Source organism: Drosophila tropicalis, unplaced genomic scaffold (genome assembly GCF_018151085.1).
Source record: "Drosophila tropicalis isolate 14030-0801.00 unplaced genomic scaffold, ASM1815108v1 contig_717, whole genome shotgun sequence".
NCBI lineage: Eukaryota > Metazoa > Arthropoda > Insecta > Diptera > Drosophilidae > Drosophila > Drosophila tropicalis.
Genome location: NW_027173201.1, coordinates 634,415 through 648,643, shown reverse-complemented (window position 1 = coordinate 648,643; position 14,229 = coordinate 634,415). Strand labels below are relative to the sequence as shown.

General features: G+C 45.7%; 3 protein-coding genes across 3 annotated transcripts; all 3 read left to right on the top strand.

The window, feature by feature from the left end:
* Positions 1-4,839: 4,839 nt before the first annotated feature.
* LOC137579605 (uncharacterized) lies at positions 4,840-5,388 on the top strand. Its single transcript, XM_068293384.1, has one exon. It carries the CDS (start codon positions 4,840-4,842, stop codon positions 5,386-5,388), a length of 549 nt encoding a protein of 182 aa, XP_068149485.1.
* A 1-nt stretch (position 5,389) lies between these two features.
* Positions 5,390-6,454, top strand: LOC137579604 (uncharacterized). The gene has a single exon (XM_068293383.1). It carries the CDS (start codon positions 5,390-5,392, stop codon positions 6,452-6,454), a length of 1,065 nt encoding a protein of 354 aa, XP_068149484.1.
* Positions 6,455-6,586: 132 nt separating this feature from the next.
* On the top strand, positions 6,587-8,224 carry LOC137579603 (uncharacterized). The gene has a single exon (XM_068293382.1). The coding sequence runs from the start codon at positions 6,587-6,589 to the stop codon at positions 8,222-8,224; it is 1,638 nt and encodes a 545-aa protein (XP_068149483.1).
* Positions 8,225-14,229: the final 6,005 nt, after the last annotated feature.

The following is a 14,229-nucleotide window of genomic DNA, read 5'->3' as shown; positions in this document are numbered from 1 at the left end:
TTTGAGGATGTGATATAGGTGTACGAATTTTGTAAAGCCATCAATTTGTACGATAATATATTCTTTTGCCAGGAAATGCTGACCTCGCTCTGCTAGCTCTGCTTGAATTTTAACAGAGTGTGAATTCTCCGTCCTACAGGGTATGCAATTGTTGACAAGTTTACGGATTATTATTTATTTTGTCAGACTAATCGAATTAATGTAGGAACCGGTGATGAGCGATACACAACAAAAGAACCAGAAGTGGTCATCGTTTCTAAAGCCAGTTGTAGTGCTAAGCCTCATAAAATAATGAACAGACGGTCACACAAGACTTAGAAGTTTGAAACGACAGCGAGCACACGTTTCGGGACAGACCTGGAGTCAGTTTGATTTTTTGTTTAAGCCATAAGAAAATTAATTGTAACATTAATATCATTGCCAATAACCGAAACCGGAATCTAAATAAAATACCACATTAATATACTTTGTCAAAAAAGTTTTACTTTCCAACGTGCATGATCGACTCATGTACCTGGTTCACTCGTGTTTTACATTTTTTGTATATTGCGAAACAACATCCTTTTTCTTAAATCATATGTTTTAACTATATCGTCTGACAGCTCGTTGGAATTAAACATATTACAAATGTCCAGTTGCTGTTCGGATAAAATCCAATTGCTTGATATTTTCGCTAAGTTACCTCGCCTTTCGCGTATTTTATCCAAAATTAACGGTGGTGTAAAGGGAACTGTGTTTCTAGATAAAAATCTACGTGTGCCATACGGTTTTCTTCTCTATATTGTATTGGGTCCAATGGACATTACCAAGAAGAGGTACAATCATTTGTTAGTAGTTGTCGATGGTTTTAGTAAGTTCGTATGGTTATATCCTACCCGAAGTACCCCGGTACTTGCCCCGGCAGAAGAAGTTGTAAATAATTGGGAAAAAAAAGAAAATATATTCGGTAACCCATTGAGAAAGTGACCGATAGGGGAACGGCGTTTACGTCACATTTGTTTGAGTAATATTGTAAGGACAATAACATACAACATCTATTAATTACAACTGGTGTTCCGCATGGAAACGGACAGGTCGAAAGAATGCACAAGATAAGTAGTAGTACCCATGTTAACGAAATTAAGTTTGGAAAGTCCAGCAACCAGCTATAAGCATGTAGGCAAGGTGCAACAAATGATAAACAACATTGAGCCAAGAAGCACCAAAGTGAGTTCGTTTAAAGTTCCTGAAGATGCAGAGCTAAGAGAGCGTATTTTAGAATGCATAGTTGACGAGTTGAATGAGGACCGAAAGGAGATCCGAGAAAGGGCGATTGAAAATATTAAAGTCGTATAGGAAGAAAATCGTAAGTCCTATAATGCTAAACGGAAGATCGAAAGGAAATACGGAATCAACGATTTAGTACCGGTAAAGCGGACACAGTAGGTTTCAAGCTCAAAGGAAATTACTTGGGGCCGTACAAGGTAGTGGCAGTTCAGAAACATGGAAGATATGAGGTTCAAAAGATTGGAGATACGGAAGGGCCAACTAAAATATCCACTGTAGCTGAGTTCATGAATTCTTGGAGACATTCATTCGAGTCGAATGAAACGTAAGGAGGGCCGAATGTAAGAACCGGTGATGAGGCACCGATACACAACAAAAGAACCAGAAGCGATCATCGTTTCTAAAGCCAGTTGTAGTGCTAAGCCTCATAAAAATAATGAAAGACGGTCACACAAAAGACTTGGAAGTGGGCAACGACAGCGAGCACACGTTTCGGGATAGACCTGCAGTCAGTTTGATTTTTTGTTTAAGCCATAAGTAAATTAATTGTAACACTAATATCATTGCCAATAACCGAAACCGGAATCTAAATAAAATACCACATTAATATATTTTGTCAAAAAAGTTTTACTTTCCTACGTGCATGATCGACTCATGTACCTGGTTCACCACTGACCATCTAAAAGTATGAGGCACAACTGGTAAGCATCGTGTTTTACATTTTTTTTTTTAAATCATATGTTTTATTTATATCGTCTGACAGCTCGTTGGAATTAAACATATTAACAATGTCAACAATATCAGTGTCCAGTTACTGTTCGGATAAAATCCAATTGCTTGATATTTCCGCTAAGTTAACTCGCCTTTCGCGTATTTTATCCAAAATTAATGGTGGTGTAAAGGGAACTGGGTTTCTAGTGCCATAAGGTCTTCTTCTCTATATTGCATTTGTTGCGGTGCAGGCTTAATTGCCGCCCCGAGCCAGTAGAAAGGCTTACCCAACGCGCCCCTGGTTTTTATTCTCTCTCATTCGAAAAAGAACAGTTAGAATTTACTTTGTCTTTGCTTGCACTTATGACAGAGCGGCGGCCCGCTATGACGGCGCCCCAGTCACAGAAAATTAGGCAAGCAGGAAAGACGTGAAAAGGAGAGAAAAACACAAATGTAAGATAAAATAGAAACATGTGAGAAATTTGAATTAACATTGAAATAAAGATTTCAGACAACCGATCGATATGCCCACAAATTGTGCAACTGAATATAGCGCAATACAACACAAAACCGGCGTTTAATTGTTTGGTTAGAGGGCTCGGGGTATATGTTCGACTCGCGAACTTTTTTGGAGCTGTCCCACGTCACGACCTGAACATTTTCTACATCCTGAAATATTTATTTCTTTGGCTCCAGAGATATTAGCAGAGTCTGAATATCTCTGAACCACGTGGATTGGAGTGGAATCTTCCAGAGACCTCCTTCGTGAGAGCGACCGCGGCAGACGATTACATGCCGGCTTGCTGAGAGAGGAAGAGAGAGGGAGATAGTGAACCACGTGCAAACAGGCAAACATAACCTCATTGTTACGCAACATATGCAATGAGCAACCGTGATAAAGTACCAGTTCAACCTAGCGCTGAGAGTCAGGAAGACGGCGCTGAGGCGACTAAGAATGGAGCGGTCTCAAGCGACAGAGAAACTGATACACCAACGATGTCAACGTCATCCAGAGGCGACGGTTTGTCAGTGCAACAAACGATTCTTAATGGAATGTTCGAGAGTCACGCAGGAAACGGTACGGCAATTAAACGGCCCAGTAAAATTGATCTAGCTCCGTGGTCCGTACCTGCGTTGGCGCAATCGACTATTCAAGGAGTGAGTCTACCTTTTCTGGCCAATACAGCTAATCTTCATAACGGATTGTGGACCCAAGGACAAAGTAACGCGGGTGGAATGCAGCATGGACCTGGAATCCAACTGCCGGCTACCGGACACTTGACGTTAAGCCCTGGAGTGCACTCTACGGATTTAGGACACAAGAAAACTCTATTGTCATCGGAACAGATAGCGGCCCGCCAAGTACAGAACAAAGACTTACCCGTGTTTTCCGGTAAGCCAGAAGAGTGGTTGTTTATAAGCCACTACGAACAATCTACTGAAAGATGTGGAATTAGTAACGAAGAGAATCTTATTCGGCTCCAAAAGTGCTTAAAAGGAGCGGCTTGGGAAGCCGTTCGAGGAAAGCTAATGTGTCCAGAGACGGTGCCGTATGCAATCGGTACGTTACGGATGCTTTATGGAAGACCGGAGATTATTCACTCGAGCCTACAAAGGAAACTAAGAGAAGAACCAGCGGCACGCTCAAATAATTTGGATTCGGTTATTCAGCTAGCCTTGGCAGTGCAGAACTATTGCGCGACACTGGTCGCAATTGGGCTTAAAGAGTATCTGCACGATCCAGCTTTACTAGGCGAGCTCGTCGATAAGTTTCCGGGAGAATTGAAACTCGATTGGGGAAGACACCGAATGACTCTAATTGGATGTGTGGCTAACTTGTCTATCTTTGACAATTGGTTGTTTGGCATTGCAATGTGTGCCTCAATGGTTACGCCGTATACAGTTCCAGCTAAGGATGGAGCAAAGAGAACCAAAGAGCGAATTTTTCTGCACAACGAATTGCAAAGTGGATCTAGTCAGGAATCGAAAACACGAAGTACGCATCCGGTTGTGCCCCAAATGTGCAGGGAGTCATAACGTAGCAGACTGTCGCCTCTTTCGAGAAATGAGCATAAAGCAGAGAAAGGAGTTCGTGCGGCAAAAGAGGCTCTGCTATTGTTGTTTTGATCAGCACATGATACGGAATTGCAAAAGTAAAAGAAGTTGTGGTGTCGATGGGTGCAGGCAGATACACCACTCGTTGATCCACGAGACAGCGGACTACAAGGAACGCAAATCGCAGTGGCAGACGAATGAGCATGATAAACCAGTTCATCCACCAATCTTATTCCATGGAGATATAACAAGCAAGGCTTTATTCAGATATATGCCAATCATGTTATACGGAAGGAAGCGAAATTTAGCGACATATGCCTTACTGGACGAGGGAGCCGCTTGCTCTTTGATTGAAGAAACTCTGGCAGACGAGTTAGGACTAGATGGCCCGGCCGAAGAACTGTGCTTAAAGTGGACCAGTCAAGTCACTCAAACGGAAAGCGCGTCCAAGTATGTGTGTGTCCGAGTGTCGTCGATGTGTCAAGGTGCGACGCAATTTGAACTCAAGAGTTTGCGCACGGTACGTAAGTTAGACTTGCCTACGCAAACAGTTACCGACGAACTGGTAACATCGAGAAAGCATCTACAGTATTTACCAAATTTAAGTTATGTAACGTAAAAGCACGCTTAATTATTGGTCTGGATAAATTGAAAGTTTGTGTGCCTTTGGAGATACGGGAGTCCGAAGGAGACGACGTGGTCGCGGCGCGCTGTAGACTGGGCTGGTCTGTGTATGGCCGGCACAGCGACGCCGCTACAGCATCCTCACACATATTGCACATATGTGAGTGCAATGAAGCGAGCAGCATGCGCGCTTTGGATGCGTCAATGAAAGAATACTTTGCTATGGAGTCCGCGGGAACACGTGTGCCAAGTAAGCCATTAGGATCGAAAGACGACGAGCGCGCGTTGCAGATTATGGAGGCGACCACAAGTTATTGCCCGATTGACAAACGTTGGCAAACTGGACTGTTATGGAGGTTCGACAAAGTAGATCTACCGGATTCATACTCAATGGCCATGAGGCGTCTTCAGTGTTTAGAAGCGAAAATGGCAAAAGACATCGATCTTAGAAGCTTTATGTTGGATATTCTGCAAAGCTATGAAGAAAAGGGATACATCCGGAGATTAACAGAAAGTGAGCTAAATAAGGGTAAAAGTTCATGGTTTCTTCCTATATTTACAGTCACTAACCCAAACAAGAACAAGACGAGGCTGGTCTGGGATGCAGCTGCGAAAGTCAACGGCACGTCATTGAACGACGTCTTGCTAAAGGGCCCGGAAATACTGGCATCTCTAGTTGGCGTGTTAATACGTTCGGGAGCGACCAGTAGCAGTGGCTGGCGACATAAGTGAGATGTTTCACGAAGTAAGAGTGCGCCCAGAGGACCAGACGGCTCAGAAGTTTCTATCGCGCAATGGAAATTCGGCTAAGGCGCCAGAAGCGTACGTGATGCAGGTTATGACATTCGGGGCTTCCTGCTCGCCGGCCTTAGCTAATTACATAAAGAATCGCAACGCAGAGCGGTTCAGAAAAGAATCTCCAAGAGCTGTTGCGGCCATTTGTAGAAACACGTTTGTCGACGACTGGCTCGAGTCGACAAACACCGAAGACGAGATGACGGAGTTGGCCATGGAGGTGCAGAGAATTCACTCGGAGGGTGGATTCAACATGAGGCGCTGGACCACGAATTCTGCGAGCGTAGTGAGAGCGCTCAAGAACCAAGAAGGAGACGTGCCTAGGGAGGTGGGATTCCTTGAAAAAACGCAAGATAAGGTTTTAGGCATGTGGTGGCTGCCCGTGACAGATCAACTTACGTATGTAGTCAAGCCGGATTTGCTTGAAAGAGCATCGAAAGACTATCCGACCAAAAGAACTGTGTTAAGTGTGGTTATGTCAATTTTTGACCCACTTGGATTGCTTGGCTTTTTCACTGTTCGTGCTAAAATTATTTTGCAGAATATCTGGCGAGCAGGAACGGATTGGGATGAGTCTCTTCAGGAAGAGGACCAAGCAAAGCTGTTACCCAAAATCAACGAAGTGAGGATTTCAAGGTGCATGCCGAAGGTTTGTTGTGCAAGACGAGTACAACTTCACACGTTTGTGGACGCCAGCATCAACGCTTATGCAGCGCTTGTGTACCTGCGAGCAGAAGTGGATGGAATAGTCCACTGTTCCCTGGTAGCGTCTAAGACACGAGTGGCCCCCTTGAAGCCAGTCTCAATACCACGGATGGAACTGATGGCTGCTGTTTTAGGTTTACGGCTGCCAAAATTCATCTCAGTAACAGTATGTCAACGTATTTTCTGGACTGATTCTAAGGACGTTTTATGCTGGATTAGATCAGATGCCCGCAAATACAATCAATTTGTGGCATTGCGAGTTGGAGAAATTCTGGAAGACTCTGACGTGCTATCTTGACGATGGGTGCCCACCCAGCATAACGTTGCAGGCGATGGCACGAAATGAACAAAGATGCCAGACATGACCGGGAATTCAAGGTGGTTTGTTGGCCCGAGATTCTTGTATGAACAAGAGACACAATGACCTAGCATGGAGCAGGGCCCGAGCAAGACGAGTGAAAGTATCTTGCACCACGAGGAGAAAGTCAAAGGGAACTCTAGTTTGGCTTGCATCACACCTGATCCGGAACGATTCGGAACGTTGGAAAAGCTACGGGCGGTACAAAAGCGAGTTCTAAACTTTTTGCAAGGCATATGTAAGAGGCCTTGCGGAGAACAACTGATGAACATTTTGGCTATAAACCGCGATGTGGAAACCGATGCAGTTTTTATTCGTGCATGCCAAGAAGATGAGTTTGCAGAAGAGATCAGATGCTTAAACCAAGGACATATCATAACAAATAGGAAAAGTAAGCTATTTAAGTGCACTCCTTACCTGGACGAGTTAGGAGTGCTACGTATCAAAGGACGAATCGACAGAATTGAAGGCGTAGATATGGACACTAAACGACCCATTATACTACCGCAAAAGCATAGAGTAACGTTTCTGATTGTGGAGTACTATCACAGGAAGAATTACCATTTGCACAATGAAATTGTCGTTAACGAGGTACGACAGCGGTACTGGATAACCGGTTTACGCGCTTTAGTGAGAAAAGTCGCGAACGCCTGTGTAGCGTGCCGTATACGAGTGGCCCGACCAGTGCCACCAAAGATGGGCGATTTACCAAAGGAGAGGTTATCGCCGCACACACAACCATTCACTTTTACTGGAGTGGACTGCTTCGGCCCATTTGAAGTCGCAGTGGGCCGCAGGCACCAGAAGAGATGGGGCGTGTTATTCACATGCCTTACGACCCGAGCGGTACACCTAGAAATTGCTACATCACTGTCAACCGACTCATTTCTTTGCGTATTGAAGGCGTTTGTAGCCAGAAGAGGGGTGCCGCGTACCATACTATCGGACAATGGTACAAATTTTAGAGGAGCCAGCCGCGTATTGAAGGAGCACATAGAATGGATATCAACTTCAGCTGTGGAACAGCAGTATCCAACGTTGGAGTTCAAGTTTAACCCTCCCAGTTCACCGCACATGGGCGGCGTTTGGGAGCGACTGGTACGTTCTACTAAATCTATACTTTCAGAAATACTGCCAAAGGCCGGCCTGAAGGAAGAGGTGTTAAGAGGAGCGTTTGCTGACGTAGAGCAAATTTTGAATTCAAGGCCTCTGACGTATGTGCCTTTAGAAAGCGCCGAATCGGAAGCATTAACGCCGAACCATTTTCTAAAAGGCAGTTCTAGTGGCCTACGTGAGAGCGGTTCACTGCAACAGTCTGGGCCGCAACTCGCAAAAGGGTATCGTGTTGCCAGCCAAATTGCCGACTGTTTCTGGAAGAGGAGGCTAAGAGAATATCTACCTACAATCACAAGGCGCACGAAATGGTTCCAACCACAGCTCAAGCCGGTAGCAGTAGGTGACGTGGTGATAATTGTAGACGATGCCGCTAAACGTAATACGTGGCCAAAGGGAAGAGTGATCGACGTTCATCGTGGGAAAGACGGACAGGTGCGAAGCGCAGTCGTTCGCACAGTAGATGGACTTGTGACGCGACCAACAGTGAAGCTGGCCGTACTGAATTTGGAGAGTAATCCACCGCACGAAGACGCTGGTGAATTACGGGGTGGGGAATGTTGGGGTGCAGGCTTAATTGCCGCCCCGCGCCAGTAGAAAGGCTTACCCAAAGCGCCCCTGGTTTTTATTCTCTCTCATTCGAAGAAGAACAGTTAGAATTTACTTTGTCTTTGCTTGCACTTATGACAGAGCGGCGGCCCGCTATGACGGCGCGCCAGTCACAGAAAATTAGGCAAGCAGGAAAGACGTGAAAAGGATAGAAAAACACAAATGTAAGATAAAATAGAAACATGTGAGAAATTTGAATTAACATTGAAATAAAGATTTCAGCCAACCGATCTAACCGATCGATATGCCCACAAATTGTGCAACTGAATATAGCGCAATACAACACAAAACCAGCGTTTAATTGTTTGGTTAGAGGGCTCGGGGTATATGTTCGACTCGCGAAATTTTTTGGAGCTGTCCCACGTCACGACCTGAACATTTTCTACAGTATTGTTAAATTAAATGATTGTAAATACCACCACCAACGATGAACTCCAGAAGTTAATTCTATTTCTATTCTATTCAATGAGTTGCAATCAGTGTAAACCACAAATGCTTTACCAACCAATTAGTGACAGAATTTTTTGAAAAATTCAAATACGGCCAAATATTCAAACTCATATGAGTGGTATCTAGTTTTAGCCGCGGAAGTTGTTTTGCTGAAATATTCTACAACGTGAAGTCGATTACATTTTTGCAGCTCACTCAACTTTTCTCTAACAATATCTCTTTCTTCAGGCCTAATGGTCGCCGTTGGACAGTTTTGGTATGGTCAATCAACCGAATTTTCATTTCACCTGTACTATCTCATATAGATGGTGTCCCCTTAATAAGAGCAGTGGAACAACTTGTTTTAGAAGTGAACTTTCTGCACTGGAATCAAAAGAAATTGGGTAAATCTCACCTTGATGTATTGTAGTATATTCATACAAATAATCATTCAGTACAATGAGCTCAACTTGTAACACTCTGTTGCAAGTATAAACAATTAAACATATTAAAATATAATTGTGCACTTGAATATGTTTATATATATACATTGATGTATGTACATAAACATATTCACATAAATCTACAGCTAAGCATGATCATATATGTATGTACATTTGTATATGCACATACATATATTCACATAAGCAATGTATGCACAAGCGTAACATGAGCTAGAGCCAGGCCAGCGTGTGAACGCTGACCAAGCACTTTGATGCAAGCGCTCCAACAATATGTATGTATGTACTAACACTCTCCCTCTCTTTTGTAGCTGTCGCATAAGTCGCAGCATAAGAATATATATGTAAACTTAGCTTAAGCAAAATAATAATTTGGAATAAAGAATCATTCTGAAAACGACTATGCATGGACACTGACGTGTTCATCTTGGATATACTATTTTTATCAAAGGAACCCGGTCTTGGTATATATATAACATGGCGACCGTGACAGGACCGGGGACCCGCAATCTGCTAACAAAAACAACAACTGCAATCTGCAAACCAAATGCAAAAATCAAACCATCAATCAACGTTAACGACAGAAGAACAACAACTGCAAATATTAACCACAACACAAAACATGAACATTTTATTTATTTAAATGAAAATTTTATTTTAAATCAATTGGAATAAATGCCCAGAAGAAAGCAGAAGCAGTGGTTGGAACCATCTGATAAATCAAGCGAACCAAAAGAAAATCAACCAATCAACCAACAAGGAACACGAATGAACAGTGAAGATATTCCCTTTGCGGAATCTGCTCCTATCGAGCAAAGGGATGCGCCGACGCTAGAAGAAGTGTTAGAGTTGTATCCCAACGATGGACCGCGCCCACTCACAATAGCTGAGTACCGGGCCCGCAACCTACTGGCCACTCTGAAGACGGAGGAAGACCGACAACGCTGCATAGAGCGTATTGACATCCTGAAAGCTGAACTTCGCCAAAGAGCGAAGAAACGCGCAGAAATGCGCAAGCCTTAACAACAGAGCCAAAGAAGACCGTATTGACATTCTGAAAGCTGAACTTCGCCAAAGAGCGAAGAAACGCAAGGGGCCGCAGAAACGCGCAAGCCTTAACTTGCCTTTAATATAATAATTATAATTATAACCTTAATAGCAAGTTGAAGCACGAAAGTGCAACTTGCGACACACTAACTGTCTGATAGTCTTTTACTAACAATGTGGTTGGAGATTTTTTTTAACAATAAAACAAATGAAATGTATACCTGAATTGTGAGCCAACCACATTTTCTATAATTTTTCCACGTCTCTGGCTCGCTGTGCAAGACACAGTTGAGATAAATTTTATTTCTCTCTTACTTTTTTTTCTCTCTTCACAAATAATTTAAATAAAAAAAAAAAAAATATGCATGAATCCATAACAATTTTATTTTAATATTTCAAATAGAAATCAAATTCAGACAAATATGTACCGGTCAAAACATATTTATGAAAAAAAATTAAAGTAATTGCTAAACAAAAGTTTTTAACCTGTCTTTATGAACTTTATTTCATATTTTTGTATACTTGTAATAAAAACAAAAATCCCATACGTATGTTCGATAATAGCATAAGTAAATTTGATGATATATCCGTTATACCCACAATGGGGTTAATCGAAACAAAATCAGTGGACTCTACTGCAAATGTCATAAATAAAATTGAATCATCAAATGCTGATATGAGATTAACGAACATACTACTTTTAATAATTGTCATAATATTGTGCGCATATGTATTATATAAGGCTTACCTATTACACAATAAATGTGTAACAAAAAAGAGCTCTGTTCGTGGAGGGGCGGAAGGATCCAAATAAATACAAGTAGTTGGCGGGTGCCAATATCTTCTGGGTATGTGAGCGAGTGGTGAATTAAAAACGCGCGAAAACTTCGGTTAAATAAACTTCACAGAGAGCCCGACACACACGGTTCGGGTTGAAAAAATTGACAAATCGTAAAAGCAAAAGAACGGGTGTTTGGGTGAAAAGCTCGATTCAGAATGATGGCGGTGCCCATTGGAAAAAACAAGTCACTCCTCCTGGTGTGACCGTAGATGCCGAGGATCAAAAAAACCCTCCTCACTCCTCACCGCTCACTGCTGTTCACCCGGTGTCGTGAACATACCGCCCCCCTTGTAACATGTTGCAATTGCCACCCTGGACATATAAAGGATGGGGGACGGCAACGTCCTGGAGCGCCTAGATCCCACAGGAGCCGGAGACGACCCATCCGAACACGGTGCTCTGGGCTGCGGGAGTACCGCTATGACCGGGCACACAGCCTGGTTGGATGACCTCAGGATAGAGGTCTGCCCCGAGCACCACGGATACCGACGCCGGCCGATAGAAATAGTGGTCGGCCAGGATCAGGGTGGCGAACTTCTCTCGGACCGGCGCCGCCACTTCCCGGATGGGAGTGCGGAGCCGCTTTTCCCCCTCGGAGGTTCAGGAAGCGCTGACACTGCCGGAGTGCATGAACCCCCGACAGACCCGGCATCGGTACACGTTCGTGCCCTGTGGAGCTCGTTTGCTGCGGTGGTGCGGCAGACGCGTGGGGGCCATGTCGCTATGAAGGGGCGAGCTGAACGAACTGTAACGAAAGAAATTACGTATGGGGGAGTGGATTAGTCTATGCACGGGAACGAGAAACATGCACGGAGACGAGGACATTCGGAGGAAACATAGAGGGATTGGGAGTCACGATAAGGTTTTAGACTCAGGACTGCTGCTGTCTTGCAACAGAATGAGCTTCGCTACGGGTCTTCGGATAGACCCACGCGCGGTGGTGACATCAGCCACTCGGACGAGACCGTCAGCCCCGGGCAGAATGCGCTCAATTCGCCCTAAGCGCCACTCGTTGGAGGGGAGATGATCTTCGGACACGATCACGAGGTCGCCGGTCTGGATGCTGCGAGTCGGTGCTTTCCACTTGTTCCGTTTGTGAAGCTCCTTGAGGTACTCACTCTTCCAGCGGCGGCAATCCTGCTGGATTGCCTTTAGTCGCTGCCATCGGTTGATAAGCGACATAGGCTCGACCAGAATTTCCGGTTCCGCAATGGATAAGAGTGGTCCTCCAATCAGGAAATGTCCCGGGCTTAGGGCCAGCAGATCCTCTGGGTCCTCGCTCATGGGAGAGATTGGCCTGGAGTTTAGGCACGCTTCGATCCTACACAGGAGAGTGGAAAGTTCCTCGAAGGTGTATTTGACAGTGGACGAGGACTTGTAAAACAGGGTCTTAAAACTTTTGACCCCTGCTTCCCACGGTCCTCCCATATGGGGCGCGCTTGGCGGAATGAACTGGGGAAATGTGCTGCTGGGGAAATGCCTTCATTATTTCAAGCTTGGTGGCGTTCAGGAAGTCTTTTTCGAGCGCCTTTGAGGCCCCCTACGAAGGTTTTGCCGTTGTCGGAGTAAATGCGCTGTGGGCATTGTCTCCGTGCGACAAACCGAGAGAAGGCTGCAAGAAATCTTTCAGTGGTGAGGTCGGAGGTAGCCTCGAGATGGATTGCCTTCGTGCTGAAACACACAAAGACGCAGACATAACCCTTAGTTATGAGACACGCACGCCCGGTGTAATTTTTGATCTCGAACGGCCCTGCGAAGTCAATGCCCGTGTGGGTGAAGGGCCTGGAGTACGTGATGCGTTCTCGAGGGAGATCACCCATCATCTGGGTCTGTAGTCGTCGACGATGAACGATGCAGACTTTGCACCCCTTGATGTGGGACTTTACCATGTTCTTTATCCGTGGGATCCAGAATTTGGTGCGCAAATACCGCACCATCAGTTGATTGCCGCCATGCAACGTGATGCGGTGGGCGAATTCGACAAGCAGGCGAGTGAAATGAGTACTATAGGGGAGGAGAATAGGGTGACGTTCATCATATCGGAGGGACTCAGCGGCCCGGAGTCGTCCGCAGGAGCGGAGTAACCCATGCTGGTCGAGAAATGGGTTCAGATTGAGTAGAGTGCTGGATGATGGCAGGGGTCGCCCTTCACCCAGGGCCCGTATCTCCGCGAGGTATTCCCGCCGCTGAGAGGTCCGAATCAAGGCGCGCTCGGCGGAAAGAAGTTCGTCATTGGTGAGGCGAACCGTGGAAGGCGTCGAAATCCTCTTGGTGGCGAAGCGTAGGATGTACGCGATGACTCGTAGTGCCCTACCATAATTCGAGAAACGTTCGCTGACGTCCTCGAGTAGGGTGGTTGCGGTGGTGTGGCACTGGACCCGTTGCTCCAGCTGGGTGTCTGGGAGTTCGTTATAGGGAGTTGGCCAATACTCGGGGGCTCGCTGGAGCCAGTCCGGCACATGCCACCAGAGGCTGCTGGCCGATAGCTCGGCCGCGGAGACTCCACGGCTCGCCAGATCAGCGGGGTTGTCCTCGGAGCGCACATGTGACGAGCTTTGGCCACTGGTGCTTTCGGAGATCCTGGATATCCGATTGCCCACGAAGGTGGACCAACTGCACGGGGGTTTATTGAGCCAAGCCAACACGATGGTAGAGTCGGTCCAAAACTGGGAGGTTGCAGGTGGGATTGGGAGTTCAGGAACGATCGACGCCCAGAGATCGGCTAGCAGAACCGCTCCGCACAACTCCAGCCGAGGCAGCGAGACTGTTTTGACTGGAGCTACACGGGTCTTAGCCGTTAATAAATGGACGTCTACTTGATTGCCGTACCGAACCCGCACATATAGGGCCGCTCCATACGCTTTCTGTGACGCGTCACAGAAGCCATGAAGCTCCCACGAGAGCTTATCGCTGGTGTTTAGCCAACGGGGAATGCGGAGTCGACTGAGGCCTGGGTAATCCTGCAGGAATTCGTGCCATTGCTGCAGCAGGAGAGGCGGCAGAACATCATCCCAGCCCAGTTCGGTAAGCCAGATTTGCTGCATGAATATCTTCGCTCGGATGACAAATGGGGCTAGCCAACCAGCGGGGTCAAAGAGCTTAGCGATATGGGACAGAACCTGCCTCTTGGAGATCGACTCCTTCAAGTGGGGGTCCGCTACGGTGAAGAAGAAGACGTCCTCAGCAGCTTGCCATCGAATACCCAAGGTTTTTGC